The following is a 13511-nucleotide window of genomic DNA, read 5'->3' on the forward strand; positions in this document are numbered from 1 at the left end:
TTAGGGCTTATACTGGGTAGTTGCTTACTACTGAATTCGGAAGTAGATCAAAGCCGTGTGACCATGAGCTGCTTTCAAAACTTGCTACTCAATACGGTTCATTATATAAAATGTCTTAGTGAGTAGCCTATGTGAGCACAAGGCCAACTCAAATGGAGGCGACTAGATTATGTGTTGTTCATTTTGTGTCCGTTTTTATGACATTAACTCCGTCTCCGCAACTTTGGAAAACCATTCGCGGTCTCCGCTTGAGAGGTCTGCACCGCTCATGTCTCGTTAAAACTGAGATGAAAAGTCAAATGAGGTAAATATTTCAAATGTCTTCAGAATTACTTTTTTTTGGTGCTTATGTGCCTAACTTTGTTTGTACTTTGCAGCGCAGATGTAAGACGAGTGTTACAACTGTGCAACTTTGTTGCAAACAGGCTACAACAACGACCACAACACAAGCGTTTGGTAACGTGTGTGTTTTCTATTCCAATTTCCAGGAACTTCTTATAGTTTGGCGATCAAGCTTTTGAGCTTACATTTGACTGGCTTACCTCAATTAAGGACAGTCTTACACAGTAAGAGGATTAGAGCGGACTAATTCGTGAGAGGTGATAATTGTCTGCAGTCCTTGAGATATCTGGTTACACTGGTTGTGAAGATGATTTGATTCGGCTCGTAAAGCTAGAAGATGAGACGGACCGCCTCGAGTTTTGTCACATGATCAAGTTTTTGAACAGACGTCAAAATCGTAGTGGTACCGACAACCGATAAAGACATACGCACTCAAACTCTGCGGCGGAAAGCTGGCTACACTGAACGAAGAAATGACACGATACTGACGGATACACAAATCGCTGTTCTGCGTTCAGTTATCAGGTAGCGTTTCTTAGCAATGCAAAGTGTTAGTTGTAAATTGTGTTTCTACCAGCAACGTAAATGGATTATATTAGCCTACCTGTCACTCGTAATATAAATGTCGATTTCATGTGCATCGTAGCTCCCCGGCCTTTAATAGCTATGTATCTAAGTTGTGTGCGGTGATACAGAATCGACATGCTTACCAGTGATCTGTTCTGTTTTGAACCGGCTCGACAAAGAAGCGTTTGAGTCGCTAGTGCGTGTGCGTTTAGCCAATGGAAGCTCTAAAGATACAGTCAATAGTATAGTATATGAGGGCCCCATAGAGTGTGTGACGTCCAATTGACAACTAGCTTAGTGCTTCACGTGCGTTTTGTAGGAATCGTGAACTACTGTAGACTGATAAGATGTAGCTTGCACTAGCATTATTATGCACGGAAACAAAGCCACGATAACTATTCACTGTGTCCATGCATATGATTGAGTGTGGGTAGGAATGCTTGTTAGTCTGTCAGGCCAGCCATGAGAGCTGGTGCTGGATATTAATCATCACGCCATTTACTGTACCATAGTAGGGAGCATGTTGTTCAATATGGAGTAACCATGAACAGTACCCTACTGTCGGGGTTAGAAGGCAAAATAGTTTCATGCTCAAAATAGAATGGCATAACCCATCTGTGAGATGCTAAACTGCAGCAATTTTATTATTTTTAAGTAAATTAAACCAAACAAGCCCACATCTGTTAGGCACACATCCATAAAGACTGGGCTTGTTTGAGTTGACAATTTGAATAATTGCAGCTTTGGCTACGTGTCAGTGTGTGACAATCAGATAAAACCCTCAAACAATGGTCCAACGTCTGACACACATGCAGATACACCCTCTCCAAATGTATGGGTGTGGTGTCACACTGCTGATTTAGTGGAAGAAATTGTTCTGGAATGGTTTTATAGATCAACGAGTGGTCTACCGTGCTATGGTATTTTATGATATAACTATTGATAAGGATAAATTATTGTTTTATATCTACATTATAGCACACAGCCCGCTAGCACCATTATAACATCTGTTAACATATGCTAACATGCTACCTCCATGTCTGCTGTCTCCATCCAGGTTAGTACCGCAAGCTGAGCCCATGGAGGGAGGCAGCAAAGCGGGGTTGGAGGAGAGGCAGGGGCTGGTGCACAGGGCCACCAGTGGAGGAGGGGAGTCAGTGAGGGTGGAGCGGGGAAAGGAGGAAGAGGTGGTTGTCCGACCCAAGGTTACTGACCACGACCAGGCCAGGAAGGGGAGCTCGTCGCGGTCGTCTCGTAAGAGCTTCCGTCTGGACTATCGTCTGGAGGAAGAGGTGACGCCGTCGGCCCGGGACCGCCACGGCCGTTTCCTCAACCCCTGGCCGGACTGGAGGTTCCCCTCGTACGGCACGCTGCTCCGCTTCTTCCTGCTGGACAAGGACAACAGCAACGTGCCGTCAGACAAGGATGTGAGTGCCATTCAAACAACAAACCCTCCCGTGTATAGGGGGCACCAACACCCGTCCTTAGACCATGGCCACAGGTGTCGGGATTCAAACCACAAACCCATAGGGTGCCTTGGCACCTGCCATTAGCTGCCTACCATTAGACCATGAGGATATAAAGTCTAGGGCAGGGAGGGTCGTCATCAGGGATAGACTAGGGATGCCAGATCTTGCCAGGACTCTTAAGACATCAAACTAGGATAATCCAGTGCACAGGAGGCATTGCTATGTCTCTGCTGGAAGGTGTGTGAGGATAATTATAATGATTATTTAGACGTTTTCACGTCCCCACCCTGTGAGTAGCTCCAGTGAGGCCGTCAGGTTGGAGCCTGTTTGAGTGCTCGAGAGCTCAGACAGGACTTGAAACATCCCAGAACATGCCACAGTTTGTCTGCTGTGGATAACAGCAGCTCTCATGGACAATGCTGGAAGACAGCCGAGCCGGACTCAAACCAGGGATTCCACACCCTGTCCGTCTGTGTCTGTCTTTGTCACTGTGTCTCTGTCTGTCATTTTCTTTCTCTGTCCCTTTCACTGTTTTTGTGTGTCTCTCTCTCTGTGTTCCTCTCTTTCTGTCACGCTCGCTCTCTCTGTCTCTCCCCCAGCCATGCCAGGAACTCTTGCTCCCTGCTCCAGTAACAGTGAGAGTAATTATAACTGCAGCGTGTAAACCTAGATACCTCAAGGCTGGGGTTATGGCTGGTCTACTCTCACACACTTCCTTCCTCTCCTCAAGTTCCTTCCTTCCTTTCATGACCTTTTCTCTCTGCTCCATTATATTAAAACTCATTATTTCTCTCTCTCTCCTCTTGCCCCCCCGCCCCAGGTTCTGGACAGTGAACTTCCTGTCGTGAAGCCCTACTTCCTCCAGAATCCTGAGCAGACAGGAGGGGCGGCACCTGGCATACGGGTGACCTGGCTAGGCCACGCCTCCGTCCTGGTGGAGATGGATGACCTGGTCATCCTGACCGACCCCATCTTCAGCCAGAGGGCCTCTCCGCTGCAGTTCCTGGGGCCCAAGCGCTTCCGGGGTCCCCCCTGCACGGTGGATCAACTCCCCAGGGTGGACGCTGTCCTCATCAGCCACACCCACTACGACCACCTGGACTTGGGCACCGTGACGGCGCTCAATGAGCGTTTTGGGAGCGAGCTGCGCTGGTTCGTGCCGCTGGGTCTCCTGGACTGGATGCAGAAGAACGGCTGCGAGAACGTGATCGAACTGGACTGGTGGAAGGAGAACTGCGTGCCGGGCCATAACGACGTCACCTTCGTGTTCACGCCGGCACAGCACTGGTGCAAACGCACGCCCACGGACGACAACAAGGTTCTGTGGGGCAGCTGGTCCGTCCTCGGGCCCGGGGGCCGCTTCTTTTTCGCTGGAGACACGGGGTACTGCCCCGGCTTCCGGGAGATAGGACGCCGCTACGGACCCTTCGACCTGGCCGCCATCCCCATCGGAGCCTACCTGCCCAGGTATGAGGTATACATGGGTCTTGACTGGTGTGTGTGCCTAACGTGTGTGTGTGTGTGACGTATCTCTGACCGGTGTGTTGTCCCTCCAGAAACATGATGCGTAGTCAGCACGTGGACCCAGAGCAGGCTGTGCTCATCCACCAGGACATCCAAGCCAAACACTCCCTGGCCATCCACTGGGGAACCTTCGCCCTGGCCTACGAGGTGAGCATGGACCCAATACTCCGACACCCTGGCTCCATATCTAACTCCTGGCAGGAGCGAGAGGCTAAATGTCAGGGCAAGAGTCATCAATCACGCTTGGCTGAGTCCTTAGACAGCGACAGACACACACATACACCAGCAGCAGCAAGCTTCTCTCCTGGTGCCCGTAGAGACAAAGGTTAAAAGGTCTCTGACAGCCTGTGGGCGTGCTGAACACAAAGGTGGGATTGTTCAGGATTCACAATAGCAGTAGGAACACACTGGCATGGTTGGAATATTCTGAGGTGAATTAGGCCAATATGGTCTAAACGGCATTCAAAATCCTTTCTAAACCTGAAACATTTGCTTGACCAAGCCAGACCTAGCTGGGAGCTAAAGGCTAGCGTCTCTCCCCCTACTCCATCTTTCTATGTGATTCTCCTTCTGTCTGTCTCACTTTTTCTCTCTACTCTCCCTTTTATCTCTCTTTCCCTCTCAGTATTACCTAGAGCCTCCAGTCAAGCTGAGGGAGGCTATGGAGAAGAAAGGGTTAAATGTGGACACCTTCTTCACCCTCAATCACGGAGAGTCCCGAGTGATCAGTACAGAGGAAGAAGTCTTTGAATCATTGGAAGAATTGCCCCAAATCGAACCCCTTTGAAGTGGACTCAGGAAGTGTGTGCATGAAGAGTCTAAACACCATCTTGGGAGATTTGACTGCTGTATGCTGTTGGACAATAGCTCTAACCTGCTGTCTGATTGGCCGGTCCATTGATCTTCCTGTCAAATCTTCTTGAGATTGTGTGTTGCTTGCAGAGGTGCTCACGGGGACTGCACTGTGGGTGTTAATCCTCTCCATGTCAGAAGGATCCTGAATCAGACAGAATTCACTTATTCAGACAGATGGCTCACTGATTCAGATGGATGATTCATCTGAATCACTGCATCCTCTGTTTCCCTCCTTCAGTGACTCTCCAAATGCCAAATGTCAAACGTGTGGTTTGTAATCAGTTAGAGATTAATGAACAGTCTGTTCTATCACTGGGCTGTTCTCACATTTGCTGAATGAAAAATGTATAGTTTTATTGAAATGCACATCTATGTTCTTGTATAAACTGTAATACATATTGCGAATATGGATCTTTTTGTTTTCTATTTTTGACACTGGACAAGGCTAGACTTGGCTGGCTCTAAGTTGGTTTCCAGGAACAATTTGAAGAATGTTTGATCCTATTAGTTGGCTTGGTAACGGAAAAGGAGAGTTTGGTATTGAGTTTAAACAGCATTCTAGAACAATCAAGCATATTCTGGAACATGGGCTAATGCTCAGTGTTCTGGAACTTCCGATTGTTTCATCCCCTTACGGTAAGGGGATGAAACAATCGGAAGGTCCTTACCGGAGGGATGTAGGTAGAGAAGATGAGGGGGAAAAAAGACAATTCTGTAGGAAATGCAATTTAATTTTTTAATAACATCATTCCTCAGATAAAAATGCAATGTTACAGGAATATACATTAGAGATTAATTTAAAACTTGCTTTTCAAGGACCATACAGTCTAAATATATTTTTTCTTTTTTCTTTACTGGTAGCGTGCGTTATAAGCAAGACCACTCTGTCACCAAAGACAGACTGACAGTTACAGATACAAACTGTACATCACCTATGTACAAATAAACTTTTTGTTTGCTTTTTATTTCACTTTTATTGAAAATAGGAGTAGAAAAAGTGATTGAATATTCTTATTCATTTATTGTATTCTTTCCCTTTCTAAAATCTAAAATCAAAGAATGAAACAAACGCAGAAAAAGAAGAGCAGTTTTTCAGTTACAAAGTAAAGAAGAGAGAGTGGGGGAAGGAGGGGTGGGGGTTGTGTAATTTAAGGAGACCCATGCAGAGCTCTTATTCTGACAAGACAGGTTAACTCGTAACGTGGGACCAATGTTACTCGGCAACCCCACAGCCAACCCCGTACTCCCAACATGGAGGTCAGGGGTCAGACACCCAGCTTGAAGGAACTCTGTTACAAAATGGCCACCAGCCTGTCTCCATAGCTACCAGAAGCACGATATACTGTAACACTATCTCAAAGTTTTGTCCATAAATAGTGCTGATATTAAATACTACATTTAACAGTAGCGCCACTACTAAATATTACAACAGATAGTTGGTCTTGGTGTGAAACTGAGAATAGCTCCTTTCAAAAGAAATACAACGCAAGAGAGACTAAACATTTGTAAAAGATAGATCTTTGATCCTTCAACTAGTCCTTAGATTCCTGTGAATGATCAATCAGCCATATCATTGATTCTTAGGGTATTGATGAAGACCAGTGTGGATATATTGATCCCCTTTACTATCCACCTGTCTGATCTGGACCACAATTACATAATATTGATCCAAAATAAATCTGTAATAATCAGTCAATAAATAAGTCATTGATCGCTCCTTATTCTCTGAGATGCATAAAGTTACACCACTACGGGCCAGCACTGAATCAAAATCTGAAATAAACCTAACTTTATAATGGAATACCAAAACATTGAAACAAAACAGTCCAACGATCCTCAATAAAGTTTGCACATATTGTATGGATCTGGTGCGCTTGCGATAACGACTGTATCAAAATATGTTTTGTGTTCCATGTAGAATATGGAACCCTGGCGTGGAACACGGATCATTCAAGATGAAAAAATGAGACTTATTCATCTATCGGGAAGTGAGGCAGAGACAGAGGAAGGGAGATGGTCAGGATTCAACCAATCAACATCATCTACTAGACAGCAGCTAAACAAAGCCTTTGGGGACAGAATTTTCATTTGCACGTTTTCCTGAAGTGACCTGTCCTCTCCATGTCTCCGAGGAGACGGTGTCACACTAAACTACTGGTCTACGTGCAAACAGGGACCTCCTCCAGGATTCTGCCTTCTCTGCATAATTATTAAAAAGATGATGCGGATATTGATGACAATAATGGTCAGGCGTGATAATAATCATTAACTAACAGTCGTTGAAAAAAGATCCTCCTAGGAAAGGTGCTTCTGAAGGTGCTACACTAATACGGTGTGTGTGTGCGCGCGCGTGGAAACTGTTGATCACATATCTAGGTGGTCTATTTCTAGACTGACCAACCCCTGCAGCAGAAGTGGATCCCGTCAGTCAAACGCTCATTTCGAGTTCAAAGGTGAAGGGTCAGGACACAGCCGCATGCTTCTATGTGACTAGAGCATGCATCAACATTCACCCGCACACCCCCATTATGATGTGCAACAGAGAGACACAAAACAAACTTTCAGAAAAGAAAGCTGGGCTTTCTAGTGTATGTGGAGGATCCTGGGTCTAAGCTATAGAGAGATAGCTAGATAGTCAGTAAGAGAACCAGAAACCCTGTCCAGAGAGCTGCTCTTCCAGATAATTCAGTCTGCTGGTGTCCTGGATGTCTGACATGACTCAGCTGCTAAAGTACGCCCTTCCTGTGACTCCTCAATACATTAAAACATGTTTTTTTATTTATTATTTAAATCAAGTCATTTTACTCCAGTTTCCTTCATCATAAATACAAATTTAACAATCTGATATAGATATATCTGTATATGACATCTAAAATAGAAAACGTTTATATGCATTCTTAACTATTCTGTTTTTTCTCACCTAAAAGCCTGCACAGAGGTGCAGATAATGTGGAATGCCAATTCAGTCAATAGTAAATACATAAATATGCCTTATCAATAAAAACGAGGCCAATACATATATAAACATTAAAATAAATGTAAATATATACATTTAAATGAGTCAATATAGTAAAAAAAAAAGTGTTTCAAAATAAAGATTTTCAAAGGACTACTTAAAATATTTTCAGCTGACTCATTTCACAATGCCATAACATTTATTTTCAGTTTTCTTATTCAAATGAATGGGGAATGGTCAAATCGCAAAATCGGTGTTCTCCAGGTAAACTTAGCTAGCAAGCCGACACAATTTGTTTAACGTCTGTGATACATTTTAAGGGTATTATGAAATAAATGTGGCATTATGAACTAAACGTAATTGGAAATCTATAAAAGTAGTTCTTTGAACAACATTCTTTTAAAACAAAAAACGATTTATTTATTGTACTATACCAATGCATTTACATATTTATTGCCTCATTTATGTCAAGATTAATTTAATATGTATATTTATTTATTTAATATTGACTAAAATGGCATTCCATAAGATAATGGCTGTAAAATGTCAGAAGGTGATGTTCCTGCGCTTTTGAGAAAGAGAAGGTAATGGCTAATGGTGAACCTACATAAGAATTTACCCTGGGAAAGAAGGAAAATAAAGTCTATATTCAAAATAGTCGTCTTAAAATATGTCTGTCTAGATCAAAGGGATCAACAGCAATTCATTTACAAGAAAATAGAACATGTGTGTCTGAACTAAAATGATAGAACTAGAATGAGGACGCAGATCAGAATTGTGGGATTACTGTGACAAATTCCAGGACAAACAGGAAGTCAACCAGATATCTTCCTTAACTCAATCCTTCATAACATCTCATATCGCCTGAAAAGTAGATCATTGGCCACCAAAACAACAATACTTCTTAGTCCTTGTCCAATCATATTCCTCCCCACATTTTATCAATCCTACCTTTTATAAAAACATTATTAACCAATCACAATCCTTCCTCCTTCAGAATAAGATAAGCTACATATTTAGCTGCTATCATTTTAAAAGCACAGGGAGAACCTTCAGAGGTTCTGTTGTGAAAACACTTTTTTTTTTGGTTCTGTGTTCCAGGAAGTTTCTGGACGACTTGTTGATCTGGTTCAGTTTCTAGGAGGACACTCCTGATGCTACACATCGTCCCATTGATACATGCAACAACAGATGGAAAATAAACCTCCTTAAACTATCATTAAACCGTATATTTATGGCGATACAACATCTGGCTGGATGAACTTCCCTTTCTGTCAATATCTGGCTGTGTTTCCAACATCTCAAATGTAGCTAACAAACAACAAAGTCTACACCAAGACAATATATGGATGTCAACATTGCACATCAATACTTGTAGTCAACCAATGACACTGTGCACTACAGTACCCACAAGGCTTAGCTTGGATACTACACTGAAGAGAATGACCACGCTTCCTGATTAAACACTAAAGCAGATTATTGAAAACACAACGGCTTTGGCAGCAATACTATATAGTGTAGGTAGGTTCTGTGTGTGGCCCTGTCTTCAATACTGTCCCTGTAACTTGATTCAATCAAGCACACCTGCGGCATCCCTTACATGCTAAAACACAATCAGTTACCCCACCAGCCAACACCCAAGTCACCTTCACAATAAACGTTCTGTGAATCCACAAAATACACCCCCCATCCCTAAATTTAAACAAAGTCAACAAGAAAGTTGAGGCTTAAGTAGGGACACAGTTTAAATAGATTACATTATTCTCTTATAGTACTGAAAGTCTGGACAACAAACATCTTAATGGGTACAATCTTATATCATACCAGTAAATCTATGGATATATATATATTCTTTATATGGTTTATAAAAAATATACAATCATTGCCAGTTGAACCTCAACATCCATCCCTTATGTCCACGTATCCTTGTGAAGGACCAGGAAAGGAAGTCCAAGCCTGACACGCCAGCCAACCAACTGAGCTCAGCACCGTCCAACCACACAGACGACCTCACCAGTCCTCTGGATTGTCAGTATATAGAATCACTTAGACTTATATTTCTCTACTTTGTATAATACTCTATGTTGCGGGATTAGACTTTCTAAAGGATTCCACACCATGCACAAAAAAGGCCAACAAGTTTCCTCACGTAGACAGCGCTGCAGTGTTCTTGACCCTCTGTTTGGCTGATCAATAAACACATCAATCAAATTCCCAATCCTCCAATAAATCAGCTGCCTAAAAAATAAGCATCTCTAACTCATCTTAGAGCCCTGTGATTGGTAGATCTGCCGAGGGGGAAAGTTACAATACTCAGGCAGGAAGTGATGTATGCTCAGCTTGGTGTATGTAGAGGGTGATGGAGGGATGGTGATGGAGAGATGGTGAAGGAGAGAGGATGGAGGAGGGAACCGAAGTGCAAAAAAAGAGGGAGGAGGAAAGAAGGAGTGGGAGAGCGTGCAAAGAAGAAAGGGAGGAGAGCGGGAGCAAAGAGTTCAGAGACAAAAGGTGACAGGAGACCAACTAAAAGACGGAAGCTGACAGATGAACACAAGATATGCAAAATCTGTTCCCAAACGCACATGTGCACTGTACTGCAGGCACAGCACTTTCCTCTTATATTTTCCTCTGTAGTAGGAACCACCACGCACTCCCCAATGTTTATTTACATAAAAATAGATATAGAATAGAGCTACGCGGACCTCTGTATCTGAGATACCTTGCCTGTTTAAAAACCTTGCCTGATTTAAAACCTTTCTGTCAACAGAAGCAAAATTTGTCGCAATGAAATGTTAAAATGATTATCATGCAACAATGGTGTCAAGTTGTCTTTTCACTTGAATAACGAAGAGTGGATGGATTATACAGATCAAATAGATGGAGTCCTGGAAATAGATATACATCTTACCCTAGTCAGAAATGCACCTGAATTCAAGTAGAACAGGCTTCTTCAATATAAACAACTGCAATTTAATAAACAGAAAAAAACATCTGAATATATTATAATATGTGATATCATTTTCTCTTTTCAATTCTGTACAACTATATATTCTTTATGAACCTTGTTTTTTTTACAGTCCTAGTTATTGCATTGTTTTTGCATATCTTGTGGAATTCAAACACACCCCCACTCATCCCAGAGGAAATTCTACAGCCGCAGTGTAACAGACAGCCTGCAACACCGATCCACTCCTTAAGGGGGCGCCACCAGCTATGGATATCCTCTTACAGGCTCAAAGCCACAAACCACAGAGGAAGCAGGGGACACTTGGAGTATGTCCAAGCTGTTAGGCTTCTAATGAGATTTATATGAATCTACTGCAGGTGATGATTTGTGAGGGAAATAACTTTCTCTCGAGGGAGGGTGTCTGTGTGTGTGTGTGTGTGTGTACGTGTGTTGTAGCACAAACATGTTCTCTCATTCACTAGCTTGGTATATTCTGACAGTGGAGGGTATGATTTAGTGTTAACATTCTTTGCCAGCTAGCTAGAACAAACGTGTGAGGAGGGCAGGAGAGGTGTGGCAGACAACAGAAGACCACACACACACACACACACACACACACTAAGATTAGACTCTGTATGAGGCCTGTTCAGGACATTGTTTTGGAGAAAGATATAGTAGATTTTGAGATCTTAACTGAAATTCAGAAATGCATGCCAGGCAGGGTGACCTGTTTGAGCAGCCAATGTTACTACACTGAACACAGATGGAAATGCAGCCGGTAGAACCTGCTTTCAATCCCCACACTCATCAAACACTACTGCGCTGTCCTTTCTGGCACACTGCAAACCCTCAGTCCATGACTGACAGTGGAGGAACATGACATCAGAAAGTCCATGACTGACAGTGGAGGAACATGACATCAGAAAGTCCATGACTGACAGTGGAGGAACATGACATCAGAAAGATGATCATGAAAACAACTACGACTGTGACCGACCAGCATTGAAAATCAAAGTTTTAGAAATGTAACTCATTTGCAAGGTACAGAAGAAGTCTAAACTCAGGGTTCCATGGACGTTGAACTACAGCAGCGCGGGCACTACAACTCCTCAACACACCATTTGCATAATAGAGCTTTGAGACAGTATGAAAGAATGAGTGTGTGTGTGAACCTGTGTACATGCATGTAGGGACCAGCACGGCATAAACTGTTGCTGGCAATGAAGGGTAATAATACTAAAACATCTTGTATTTTTAGCCCTACAGTATGAACTGCAACAAAGTGGTATGACCTGATGTTGGTCACCTTGCTAATGGAACCGGACCGCCTAACTCACACACGCACACAAACGCACTCTCCTCACATGCACACACACACACCCTCCTCACACACTCCCTCCCTTCTGTTTGAGAAGGGGAAGTGTGCATGGAGCGTGCATTTGTGTGCGTGTGAGGGGTTAAGCGTGAGGGGTTCCTAGAATGTAACACCAGGATTTCCGAGTTAGAACTAAGTGTAGGAAAACGATCCACACACGGTGACATACACAGTGCCGATATGGGAGTTGTTTGTGCAGTAAGCAGGTGTATTCTGATTTGTCCAACAACTGTGAGTCCTGGCTTGTCGAGGCTGTGTGTGTGAGTGTGTGCTGGTTTTCCAGTGATCCTGATTTAGTCTGGTGTGTGTGTGGAGGGGGGGAAAGGGGCTAGGAGAAGCCTGACCAACCTCAGTAGATCACTATTCAGAACTACAACCATGAAGCATCAGAAGAACACCAAGCTGTGGAAGCATGCCTGTCGGTGGTTTACCTGCAGGGGGCGATATCACACACAACACACCATACTTATGCTACCTTAAATTGAACCGTTTAGGCATAAATCTGCTTTTTGTAGAACAGCAAATACATATTTCACCCACTCCAAAAAAATACACACTTCACCCCCAGGGATAAAATAAATAAATAAATAATTACAATCTGATAAAGGTGCATACTGATAGAGAGACTCCCACTGAGTTATACATTACACAGACACACTCACACGCACACACACATACACGCACACACTACATCCTGCCCTAACCACTGGGCTGGATACTTAATTTTCTTAAATCTCCTAAAAAAATAAACAAAGCAAAAATACAGAAGGAGAAACAGCACCCTGGCATGTGCACACCAAAAAATACAAAATAAAGATAAATTAATAAACATCATGAAAATCTATCATTATGGAGAGCAAGTGTTGCACATTGCTCAGGGGTGGCAGTAAACGGTGTGGTCTGTTGTGGGGGGGGGGGGGGGGGGGGGGGCGTGTCTGTGTCGAGCTGTTCAACTCTGAACGACGCTTGGCCATCACGTCAATGACTAATGTAGTAGAGAAGGGGGGATAGGGTTGCAGTCTTAATCTCCGTTATATCTGTCCATCAGAGTACCCTCTTCCATCTCTTTGTGTCCTCTTCCTTGTCATCCCTGTCTCTCCACACTCCTCCACAAGCCACGCCACAGAGGAACCTGAAAGCTTCATAACTAAACCAAAATCCACGCAGATATGTCAACATGGAGGGGCAGCAGGGGGGGTTGCCGTCTCTGTGATGGAACAGCCTTACACAGCTCCGCCCAGTTCGTGTTTTACCAGGACACGGCTGCACGTGATAGGCAGACGTTAAACAGAGAAGGAAGAGGATTGGTGGAGGAGGAGGAGAGGTGGGGGTTTGCGGCAGGACAGCTGAAGTTGACTGGCAGTTCCAGGCTGTCTCTTGCCCTATGTTGGTTTCCTGTTGGCCAGTGTCTCTGTTTCATATCCCCATGGTTATACTGGCTGAAGGTACATCTGTTAAAGTCTTCCCCGGCTAGCT

At 43.7% G+C, this 13511-nt stretch overlaps 1 protein-coding gene across 2 annotated transcripts; it reads left to right on the forward strand.

Moving 5' to 3' along the window:
* The first annotated feature begins 75 nt into the window (after positions 1-75).
* Positions 76-5720, forward strand: napepld (N-acyl phosphatidylethanolamine phospholipase D). 2 transcript variants are annotated; one of them, XM_067254769.1, is made up of 5 exons: positions 76-304; positions 1967-2336; positions 3199-3845; positions 3935-4049; positions 4528-5720. In XM_067254769.1, exons 1-5 carry the CDS (start codon positions 153-155, stop codon positions 4687-4689), a joined length of 1446 nt encoding a protein of 481 aa, XP_067110870.1. In that variant the 5' UTR covers positions 76-152; the 3' UTR covers positions 4690-5720. The 2 variants fall into 2 exon arrangements, with proteins under 2 accessions (XP_067110870.1, XP_067110871.1); XM_067254770.1 differs by lacking the exon at positions 76-304 and adding an exon at positions 763-867.
* The last annotated feature ends 7791 nt before the right edge of the window (positions 5721-13511 follow it).

Source organism: Osmerus mordax, chromosome 17 (assembly GCF_038355195.1).
Source record: "Osmerus mordax isolate fOsmMor3 chromosome 17, fOsmMor3.pri, whole genome shotgun sequence".
Lineage (NCBI taxonomy): Eukaryota > Metazoa > Chordata > Actinopteri > Osmeriformes > Osmeridae > Osmerus > Osmerus mordax.

Bases quoted from the DNA above. Each gene is read 5' to 3' on its own strand.
- napepld (XM_067254769.1), top strand. From the start codon at position 153: ATGGAGGCGACTAGATTATGTGTTGTTCATTTTGTGTCCGTTTTTATG. The intron at 305-1,966 runs GTAAATATTTCA...GTCTCCATCCAG, and splicing joins GAGATGAAAAGTCAAATGAG to GTTAGTACCGCAAGCTGAGC. The intron at 3,846-3,934 runs GTATGAGGTATA...TTGTCCCTCCAG, and splicing joins ATCGGAGCCTACCTGCCCAG to AAACATGATGCGTAGTCAGC.